At 39.7% G+C, this 11,555-nt stretch overlaps 1 protein-coding gene across 1 annotated transcript; it reads right to left on the reverse strand.

The window, feature by feature from the left end:
* Positions 1-1,381: 1,381 nt before the first annotated feature.
* tyr (tyrosinase) lies at positions 1,382-7,957 on the reverse strand (the record flags this gene model as incomplete). The annotated part of the gene is made up of 5 exons (XM_083887129.1): positions 1,382-1,629; positions 1,708-1,889; positions 2,449-2,596; positions 3,549-3,765; positions 7,130-7,957. 5 exons carry the CDS (start codon positions 7,955-7,957, stop codon positions 1,382-1,384), a joined length of 1,623 nt encoding a protein of 540 aa, XP_083743255.1.
* Positions 7,958-11,555: the final 3,598 nt, after the last annotated feature.

Here is an 11,555-nt window from a genome sequence, read left to right on the forward strand (position 1 = left end):
CAGTGGAAAGCTCTTGTTGTACTTGTGATAGTTTGACTCATCTCCAGAAAGGTAAATTATTGATTAGAAAAAGAAAGAGAGGATGATTTCAGATCAATTTGGGAACATTTTTAGTATCTTGGAATTTAGGGCGATCTATCAACAGAAGTTTAATGCAATATTAAATATAAGGCATATCATAAATTGTTCTGTTTTCATTACCTTAGAAAAAAGTCCTTTATACTGGACTTTGACAGTACCTTTCCCACCATGTTTGTTTTTGGATGCAGCTAAATCATACACACTGGACATTAAGGACATTTTAAAGAATTTATACCTCTATGTTTCTTTTGTGACTGAATAAAACAAATACATTCTATCCAAATGTAATGTAGCATATTCTATTCTATTTTCAGTGAGTGTCATCTTTTTCTATTCATTACATTTTAAAAGGAGTGTTTGACGGCACAAAACAACACCAACGTCAACATAACCTCTATAATCAACAGAGAGGGAAAAAAACAATGAAATCATAGAGAAAAAATGTGATCAAGTCTGATTTTAATGCAGCATGTACAGACTCTCATGATTCACCTTTGTTATCGTGATACATTTCCTGTGCCGCTTCAGCACCGAGTCCTACATATGAGAGAGTGTGTGTGATTTCTTCTGTCTTTTAACACATTTACAAAGACAGAGAAGTCTTTCTGCATGAAGTTTGCCTGTTGGTTTTCTCCGGGTTCTCCCTTTTCCTCCCACAGTCCAAAAACATGCAGATGTGAGGATTAGACAAATTGGACTCTATAAATTGACTGTAGGTGTGAGAGTGGATGGTTGTTTGTCTCTATGTGTGGCCCTGTGAGGGACTGGTGACCTGTCCAGGTGTCCTCTGCCCTTTTGTCCTATGTCAGCTGGGATTGGCACCAGCGACCCTCACGTGGAGGATAAAGCAGTAGAAGAAGGATGGGTGGAAGAGGTGTGTATATTAATTCACAATTGTGTTATGCTTAATGATCAGTAGTTCCTTTATCTAAATATTTCACAATGCTTTTTTGCCACAATGCTTTGAGTGGTTTCAGTTCTGTTGAATCTAATTATATTCTTTATATGTCTTCTTTCTTATTTCTTACATGTCATTCATATATATCCTGTGAATAGAATAATGTGTTACAAATGAGCAATAAATTAAAATGAGTGGGGTCAAGGACAGGATAGCATATTATTTCTCTCTTAATTCAGATAGAGCTGCTGAACACAAAGGTGTTGCATTGTAAAAATAATTTCTTGAATGTGAATGTGTAAAATATCAGGGACATCTGATTTTTTTTTAAATCCATAAATGTCCTTAATACATTGCTCATTCACTTCCAGCTGTATGTACAGTCATTTCTGAGTGTGCGTGTTACAGTGTCGTCTGGTACGAGGCCGAGCCTTCCTCTGAGCTGCTCTGCAGCAGCGGCTGTCTCTCCCCGTAGCTCGATGCCCTCTTCCTCCTCTGGCTCCTCTTCCACTTCCTCCTGACGACAACAATTAACGCAGCGATGACTGAAGCCACCACAGCCCCGAGGATCCCGGCTCCCAGCAGCCACTGCCAGATCTGCTGCGCCTGCTCAAGGTAGGGCGTCACAACCTCCTGCATGAACCTCTGGCCTGTGGTCACGCAGTATAATGTTAAACAAGGGTTGTATCATGTTGGAGAAACTGACAGATGTGTTGTTTTGTGCTTACCAGGGTCTAGCAGGTATGCATACTCGTATCCTAGAGCCTTGTTGGACAGGAAATAGTCCCCGTTTCTATAGAGGGGCATAAAGGGCACCATGTAGTAGCCATCATTGTGGCCAATGGGGGCATTAGCACGTGGGTAGCTGGTCCTGACAGGCTGGTGGGTCCTGAGCCATCGCTCAAAGATACTGGAGAAGAAATAAAGATTAAGTGATTGGCAGGTGGCAGATGTGTATGGTTGATTAAATAATGTGTGTTCAGGCAGCTGACTGGTCCTGAGGCCGGATCCTGGCAGCCATGACGGACTATCCTCAAACCACTCACAGCTAAACTGGCAGCAGATGCCTTGCTGTGTTTTTAATAAAGCTTTAACTGGTTTGTGTTGTGTGGTTAGTTTTCTCGCGAGCTGGGAGAAGGGAGCCGTCTCCTCTTTTCATTTTCTGCCCAGGCTTTCCCTGAGGCTTCCAAATAACATATAATTTAATTTAAGTGGGCAGTATCAATGAGAAATATGCAAAAGGAGAAAATAAAATATATTACAACTGCTGGAAATTACATCTACTGTATTAGTTATTCTCATCTTTTCCTAGCTCACTGTTCTTTTCTCTATTAATACTGTTCTGTCTCCTTATCTCCCCCATCATTCATTTAGCTTTATGCTTATTTATTGAAATGAAAGGAATGAATCAACATTTTATTATCACTTTGTGTTCTGTTTCCCAGCAGGTTTGCGTGTTTTCATCTCACCTATCGATGAAAGCATGGTGCAGCAGGAAGATGGGGTCGTTGGCTGAACCCTGCACCGAGGACATGGAGCCGTTCATGAAGACGTGCAAGGCGTTGTGCATGGTGCTTTGGCCTGACACTGCCATACCTGTCTCTGGACTGGCAAAACCTACAGGGGAACCAGGAAAAACAGACGTAAGTGAGAGAAGAAAAGGAATATTTGACTGTTCAAATTTCATAAAAACTCAACACTAGGGATTCCGATTCTTAGGGTCACGATTCGATTCAAACGATTCTCGATTCAAAAATTGATACAATGCATAGTGTGTTAAGGCAAATTATGCCATCAAAACAATGCAGTTTGTATAAGATAATGTGATAATGTGATCACACAAAGGCAAACTGAAGACAAAAGTTAACATTTATTCATTCAAAACAAATAAAAACTTACTTATTGTACAAAAAAAACAACAGCTTAGACTAGCTGACTTTTTCTCCTAGAAGTTAAAAAAATTAACTGTACTCAACATAGAAACTTAAAGGGGCCATATGTAAGAATGTGGCCAAAAAAGGTTACTACAGTCAAATTCAAAACACTGAGGTCTTTTAGGTTTCATTTTCTGACGTAATTGGCAACCCGTGTTTGCTCGGCAGCTGAGACTCTACTGACTGCGATGATTAGTAGACGGCGGTAGGTGGCGCCACATGCCAAAACATGATTTCAAAACATAAACATGATTTGCAGTCTGCAAAATATTTTTTTTAATGCAAATCTTTTGGCTGTACTGTTGTTGTTGGTGAGTTCAGTTTGTTATATGAACATTATTTCTGATTCTCTGTGACATATTAGGAGGATTTTATGGCCAGTTGCTTTAGATTTATTACATAATGCACCTTTAAAAACAAATAAAAACATTTTTAATTGATTTTTGAAGTTTATGAATCGATTCGGAATCGTTGATGATTAGAATCGCGAATCCTATGTGAATCGATTCCCCCCCCCACCCCTACTCAACACAATCTTACATCTGTTACAGACGTACAGTCGTATATATGTCTCTTATTATGCATGCAAAGAATGTGCCAACACAAACATTTCTTCCAAATCTCAGTCTCCATACCCTCTAGGACGTTTCTGAAGCTCATGTTGGTGAATCGGTCCATGGGCTCAGTCTCGTACTCGGTAAGGCCCACTGTGAATTCCACATCAGCTGTTGTGGGGAGTCTGGGGATGCGGTTTTGATCGTGGTTGCCAGGGTTACGCAGCAGTGGACCCTCCCCGGTAGCGTTACACAATGCTTCTCGATTGTTGTACTCCTCTGGCTGAGTGCAGATTACCTACACATACACACACACATGGACTATTGCTGACTGCTGATTGGTTTATTGAAATGCTTCACATATAAGACGATTAAACATTTGTTTAAATGTTGCTGCAGACCATAATATCCTGCTGTTTGTGTGATGTGTTACAGCAAAATATGGACTTGAAATGTAAGAACTTTCAACCACAGATAAAATTAGACAAATATCTTGAAGAAAATACCATGTTAAAGTTTAATGTTCAAATAATGAGCTGTTTTAGATACTCAAGGCCTTTTTGAAAATGGAATTTTCTTCAGGGTAAATTCTTCTTTAAAAGTGTCTACAAATAATTTCTTTTGATTCACCGAGCAAACCAGATTAAGGACAAGTAACCTATACCGTGACATGGAAACAGAACCAGGCTTTGTTTTAAGGGAGGAAATGAATTTTCCGGGTCTAGACATGTTTTCTTATCCTTTTACTGCACTGTAAGATATAATAAGTTGGCTTTACTCAAAAAAAATGTGCAAACTTATTGCCTTAAACTAACTGAGTTAAGTAAACTTGATTAAGTAAGTACATGTAACTTATCAAATATAAGTGTGCAGTACTTCCAAGAACTTATTTATAATGAGTTTACTATACTAAACTAAACATGGGTATTTTGAGTTCACAGCTATTGAATTAACTTGTTTGTTATGATTGTATTTTACTAAAATAACTAATTTATTGTAACTTTACTGTACTGAAATAAACTTGTCAATTCTGAGTCTACAGTACTTAAAATAACTTTATCATCACCTAATTTTAAAAGAAAAAAAATACTGTGAAAAAGAATTTCATCTGCATTGAATTTATTTCAAATGGGCACAGAACAGTATGCAGATTTAGTGCTCACATTTTTTTATGTTGTGAAACATCACATTTCTTTTCATAACATTTAACACCTGCATCACAAAATGCAGTTTAATAAAAGCGTCAAACCTCTCTTTGTCATAACATCAACAGTATGCAGATTTAGTGTGAAAACACAGAATGTATGCTGGATTACCGGTATTTTCTGGCCACATTAGCCAATACATCACGTTTAACAATAAAGCTGTACCTATGCAGCTCTTAAAATGGTTCAAATAAAAGCATCAAACCGCTGTCATAAAAACATTAACAGTATGCAGTTTTAGTGTGACTCTTAACATCCTGGATTCCTGGTATCCAACATATCACACTTCTTTTTTACACTTACAAGTCCACTGCATTTGAAGGTTTTATGCTGAGCCAGTAGGAGAAGCAATACTCCAGACGTGTCCACTGCAGGGGAACTGAAGGTCAGGCTGGGGTTTGATAAATCTGAAATGAAAGAAAATTTGAAAATTATTAGAACATGTAATTGTAGCCTGAGAAATAAACACAGAAAGGAAGAAAAAAAAGAGAGAGAGAGAGAATCCTCACCTTGGATCAAGCTGGTTCAAAGCAGATCCTGAAATACTCCCCTCTTCAGAAAAGGAGGGAAACTGCAGATTCAACGTCAGGACTGAGTGAGAGAGAAAGAGAGAGAGCAAGAGAGAGTGTTTGGTGAGATGATTATTTATCCATAAGTGCAATCATTGTATTATTTGGGACACAAAATAGGTACTATGGATTCCATTAGATTTATTTAATTTGCTTTCCTTTTTATGATCATAAAATTTACAAAAATGCAATTAGATATTAATTACTGCACAAGAAGAATCATGAGAAAATACCTTTTACTGCTGAGATTGTACAATGTGTGGACTCCTCATTAGTTTGAGCCTGTGTTAGATACAGTTAAAAAGAATAAAACAACTCAACTGTTACTACTCAATATTTAAGCATACACAGTATTGCAGCCATCTTCAAATAATGACCAGCCTTTACAACATCGTTGGTCAAATACAAGTGAATGCTAAAACTATGACAAACACATTAGTCACAAGACAGTTCTAAGGCTGACATATATGCAGCTTATGATTTTAACAGTGATCCTGTTATCCTTAAAACATTACTGTTTGTCAGTCTTGGTGTTAACTAGGTAATAATGGATTTAATTTCAGACACACACACACACACACACACACACACACACACACACACACACACACACTATGTGTGAAAACAAGTTCACATTTCAAGTGCTTAACATTAAAATACAATTACTATGACTACTATACTGAAATAAATACCATGTACATAATGTCAAAAAAAGTCTCTGGTATATCACAATGCAAACTCATGTCAGGTAGTAAGGCAAAACTATCATGTAAGCAAAAAAAAAACTTGTTTAACTCAATAATTATTTACACATGGATTGTAACATACAGTCAAATACAATATAGTAATAGTTTACTGGAGCTTCATCATTAGGAGCAGTCGAGTCATTATAGTGTTCAGTAACTTTTGTAGAAAAAAGAAAAAAAAAGAACGGCATGCATTCACGTTTCAAACAAGGCAGCGCCCGCTCTAACTTGTAACCGAACATAAAAAATCATCATCGATCGTCATATTTGCACTGACACGACTCCCAATCAACATACTCGACTTATAATGTCGAAAGTTTAAATACAGCGGGGAAGTTTCCCATCTTCTTCTCTGTTTTTCAATGTGTGGCAGCGTCACAGCGTCACAACAGCCTGTTATATATGCACTACAGCGTGTACAACGTGTTTCACCTTAAGTATGTCAGCGATAACAACAAACGCACCTCCACTGACGTCGTGGGTTGCGAGTACGTTCTCGCATCTCCAAGCTAACCTCTAAGCAAATAACCCCCCTAATCTATTGTTTATAGCGGATAAGACTACACAGAGACACACGGCGTAACATCGTACATGATAGATAATGTTATCCATATCTCTATCGATTGTTTTCTCGCCGATTTAATCGAAAAAAATGCATTGGAGGACACTTGGCGAAACAGCAGAAAAGCGTGGTTAGCGAAACAGCAGAAAAGCGAACAGACTTTCATAGTTCCCCTTTTACTCAAGCATGGACTCACCAAATCAATGTTCCCAACAGCAGCAGAATGGTGACTCCCAGAATTGTGATGATGGCGATTGCTGCGGTGTCGAAGTCCAACATCATGTCTGCAGCGCGCCAAGAGGCAGGTGGTTGAAGACCCGTGTCAGTGCGCATGCGCAAAATTTTAAACGTTTGGGGTAAGGGGGAGGGGGGAGCAGTGGCACAATGTGGTTCCCAGGACTTGGTTTTTCTAAATGAATACAACTTGAGCATACTGAGTTTGGAAGGTTTTTCAACCCCAAAGTACAAGTAACTTATTCAAAATGAGTGTTAGCAACATGTTAATAAAAATTGAGTTAAGTACACTTAATATCTTTTATTAAAGCCAATGTTTAGATTTACAGTGTGTATGTTTTCTTACCTTCCACGAGGAAAATACAGAACCAGGGCTGATGAGGTTGGGATTAAAGGGGCTGCGTCCCCCCATGAGAGCATCGGTGCACACCTGACAGGACTGGGCATCTCTCCAGTCCCAGTATGGGAGGGTGAAGTTAAAATCTCCCGTCAGCTTCCTTATCTCATTCTCCCAGTGCAGCAGGAAGACTCTGTGCCATGGCAGAAAAGCTGAAGACTCATGGGCAAAGTCAATGTCTCTCCATACGTTGCCTGGACCTCCCAAGAAGGCATCACGGGACACATAGTAGTGCATCCAGACAAACAGGTCATAGGTGTTGATATCAGAGAACATGGGGTTCTCCCCATTCTCACCCATCTCTGCTCTTGTTGCCGTGGAGATGACATAGTCACGACTAATCGTGTTTTTGGCCAGGTTCAGAAAAGAGATGACCTTCTGTTGTTCAGCGGTCGACAGGGTCATGATGTTCCTGCGCACTGATTCCCTGTACTCGGCACAGTTTGAGCCCCAGTAACCAAATCTGCATTCTCCACAGTTAAAACCGCCGTAGTTTCCAGCACAACGACACGTGCGGTTAAAGAAAGCTAAAGGCCAACGTTCTCTGTCATCAATCCCTCTGTGTGGATACTGGGGCCCGTCGGCGTCATCAGAGACCAACACCTCAGTGCAGAAACCACGGCCGGACAAGGCACCACAGGCTGAGCCGTCACCATCCCACACAGGGCAGCACTCTTTAGTCCGGAGTCCCTCTGAGTTTGCACACGGACGGGGGAATTGACAAAAAGAAGTCCCAACGAGCTGCAGCAGGAGCAGAGATAAACACAGGCTCCTCATGGTGAAACGTCAGAGCAACTCCAGTCTTAAATACAGTGAGGATGTGAACTCCTGCTGAAGAAATTAACTCAAGAGAACCTGGTGCTCTAACAGAAAAGTTACTCCTTAAACACAGGACTGCACACTCAACCGAATTTATGTTAGAAATAACTTTTCACACCTGAATCTTCTCATAAATAAGCATATTTTTTTTTGGTGAAACCCCCTCTACACTACCATTCAGCCCTCTACTAAGAACTCCTTCTGCCCTCTCTCTCACTCTCCTCCTCACAGCCAGTGGTCTCCTCTTTTTTCCTTAATCATTGAACTGTTTTAGGGGCTGTCCTCTGAAAAAGTGTGATTTCACTGTGATCCCACACACACACACACACACACACACACACACACACATGCACGTAAAACATAACTGCCTGGAGGTGTAGTTGAGCAAAGGTCAGCTGGTCTCGGGATAAAAAGGAAAAAGGAGGAATCAAGAATATTATCCCGAGCATGTGATGGAGTTTGGGCACACAAGCTTTTGTGTTTGTGTGTGTGTGTGTGTGTGTGTGTGTATCACCCCCTTCCAGGAATGTATGCACGATGAAGTGAGTATGTGCTGCCAAGCAAGAAAAATAAGGAGATGTGAAATGAGTTTAACACATTTTATAAACCTAAATTTGCCATTGTGCTGCTGCATATTTCACCTTTAAATCATTATTTTTCCATTTTTGCAGCACTGGTCAGTTTCTTCAGTGTATTTTAATGAGAAAAGTCATTTTATTTTTTTAAAGTAATATTATTTAGCGACCATCATGTCTGTTATGGTTGGTAAATTAGCTAAAAGTTGTCTTTTAAAAAAAATTGAAATAAGGGAGTAACAAGCCGAACTGCAGCGTTAAAGATTGTATTATTATTATTATATTATTATTATATTTTAATTAAAAATTAAAAATTATAGTGACTATGACTACAAATAAGTATCAACACTATTAATAGAGATATAAAAACATTACAGATTTACAGACAGAATATGAATCACTATGAGGATACCAATACTAATACTACTACAATAATACACGTTATATGCATTTAAAACGGGATCTCGCCTAAAAGTATCATCATAAAATGGAGAACCTAAACCTAAGAATTGTGTTAGTGATCTCCACTTGTGGTTTAGATAACAACCTTTACTATGCAAAGCTTTCAGTGTATTTTCTTCTGGTTTTACACGAGGGAAACGTTTCTCCCAAACTCTTTAGCTCTAAGTCTTTGACAGGTCTGTAATCATCTGTACTACAGCGTGACTATCACGCACACATTATAGGAATGTACAAAATGTGGGAACGACGACGAAAAGAGGGAGAGAGAGAGAGAGAGAGAGAGAGAGAGAGAGAGAGAGAGAGAGAGAGAGAGTGAGGTGGTGTTGGGGTGGAGGCTGTGCGTCGGCTCCTCTGGTTCGGTGTCTGCGCACAACACCGGGATCACAAGCCGGTCACATGCTGCTGCAGCCAGGCACGGGATGCAGCTTATCCCGCAGCAGGAACGCAAGCAGTGGGGCACACAGGAATGATGGTTGTCACAGGATAAACCTGTCCGCAGGGCTACACCAAAACACAGGCTGTGTGTGTGTGTGTGTGTGTGTGTGTGTGTGTGTGTGTGGGGGGGGGGGGGGGGTGGGTGTGTGTGTGTGTTATTGCTGCCTCCTCTGGAGACCCCTTGTGGTAAAAACACTCATAAGTCCTAATGAGGCAGAACCAAATTTCTCATTTCATTTAGTGGGTTAGTGGCAGGGCCGGCCCAAGCCTCCATGGGGCCCTAAGCAAAATTAGATTTTGGGGCCCTCTGTTACTACCAATAATACTATAGTTACTATAGGTATTCTACTTATTCCACTCTGTCACAACTACTAATATACACTTGCAAAACTAAATTTGAGAACGTTATGTTGCATGGAAGCAGACACCACTTTTGCAAACTTACAGAAAAATCATTCAATTAATATTTGGCAAAATCAGCAACCCCCCCTACTGGCGACACAGAGAATCAATACATAAAACCAAACGGTTTATAAATAAAATATTAACATATTAAGGTCTGAAAATCTAGAAATGTGCACAATCATCTGACAACTATGTAAAAACTGTGAAAAAGCTTTGATAAAAATGGGGAGAAAAATTCCAAATAAACTACAGCAATCCACTTTTTTTTTTTTGTTAATTGCTCTTGGGGGCCCTCTAGTGGTCACAGGGCCCTAAGCAGCGGCTTAGTTCGCTTATGCCTTGGGCCGGCCCTGGTTAGATGTAAATGTAAAAAAAAAAACAGTTCATGCAGTGAACTAACAACCGTGTAAACTTGTGTGTGTGTTTGTGTGTACGAGAAGTCTTCTCTTTCCTGTTTTATTTTGACATAATTACCATTGCCTCTCGTTTCAGAGTCTGCTTCCTGTAAAGTGTCCCTCCTGCCCCGCCCTGACGTGATTCACCTGTTTATTGTTATCCCTCCACCTGTGGATGTAGTCTGCCTGTTTCCTGTGTCTGTTGCCAGTTAATCTTGTCTGCTGATCAGTAAGTGTCCTTGACCTTCTCTAAAGATGACGTATTACTAGCCTTTTGACCCCTTTTTTGAAGTTTTGCTTTTATATGTAAACTAGTGATGATTGGATAAAAATGCTGTATGCTAAATTGAGTGGTTAAAAACATGGGGAAGTGCCCTACGGTCTGCGTTTAATTAATCGCCTATAATGTAAAATATAAATCAAAACAGTTTATTGTTTCTAAAGGCTTAACGTGATGCAGTGATGCCCTTGCACCTTTGTTTCCTGTGGGCGTATCTTCCAATCAAAAAGGTAGCCATTATGAAGTTCCTTACTGTCCCTACATGACAGTTTACCAAAGGGTGTGCTTCAAGGAAATGAAATGATATTCAGTGCTGTATAGAAAATGTCCATGTCAGTGATAGAAAGTGTTGCCCCTACGGGATAAACTCAAGGTGCCTTTTTGATTTAAAACTCATTCAGTGCCCTCTCGTGCCCTTCCCTGTGAGAAAACACTATGAGGTGCCCTGAGGTACAGTGAGAGGTACAGAGGTACAACCACATTATTATTATATTGAAAAGTATTTATAAAGTCGGCTATAATTCAAGTATTCTACTCACCACACATCACCAGTATACTGTACATCATCAATACCAATTTAACAACAAAATAATGTAACCTCCGCTAACCAATCTCAACACCACCAACCTGTTAAAGGCTGGATTTGAAAATCACTGTGATAATAAAAGGTTCCCTCAATTTGATGAACAGTTCAGTTAAGTATTTTATTGATATGTTATAAGTAGCATTTAGTTGCAAAATAAAGAGACAAAGACACTATTATGCTACTACATACACACTGTCCATTAATGTAGACATTAATGTAACTTTTCCCACACAGTCATCTTATTATAAGGTACAAATAGGACTTATTATATGCCACTTGGTGGTGCAGTGGCCACCGTTGTTACCTCACAGCGAGAAGGTCACTGGTTTGGATCCTGGAGTTTGCATATTCTCTCTGTTTGTCAACTGGGATTGCGAACCTCGTGTGGAGGATGAAGTGGTATAAAGTGAATGAATGA

This window comes from Microchirus variegatus, assembly GCF_963457635.1.
Source record: "Microchirus variegatus genome assembly, chromosome: 3".
In the NCBI taxonomy this organism is placed as follows: domain Eukaryota; kingdom Metazoa; phylum Chordata; class Actinopteri; order Pleuronectiformes; family Soleidae; genus Microchirus; species Microchirus variegatus.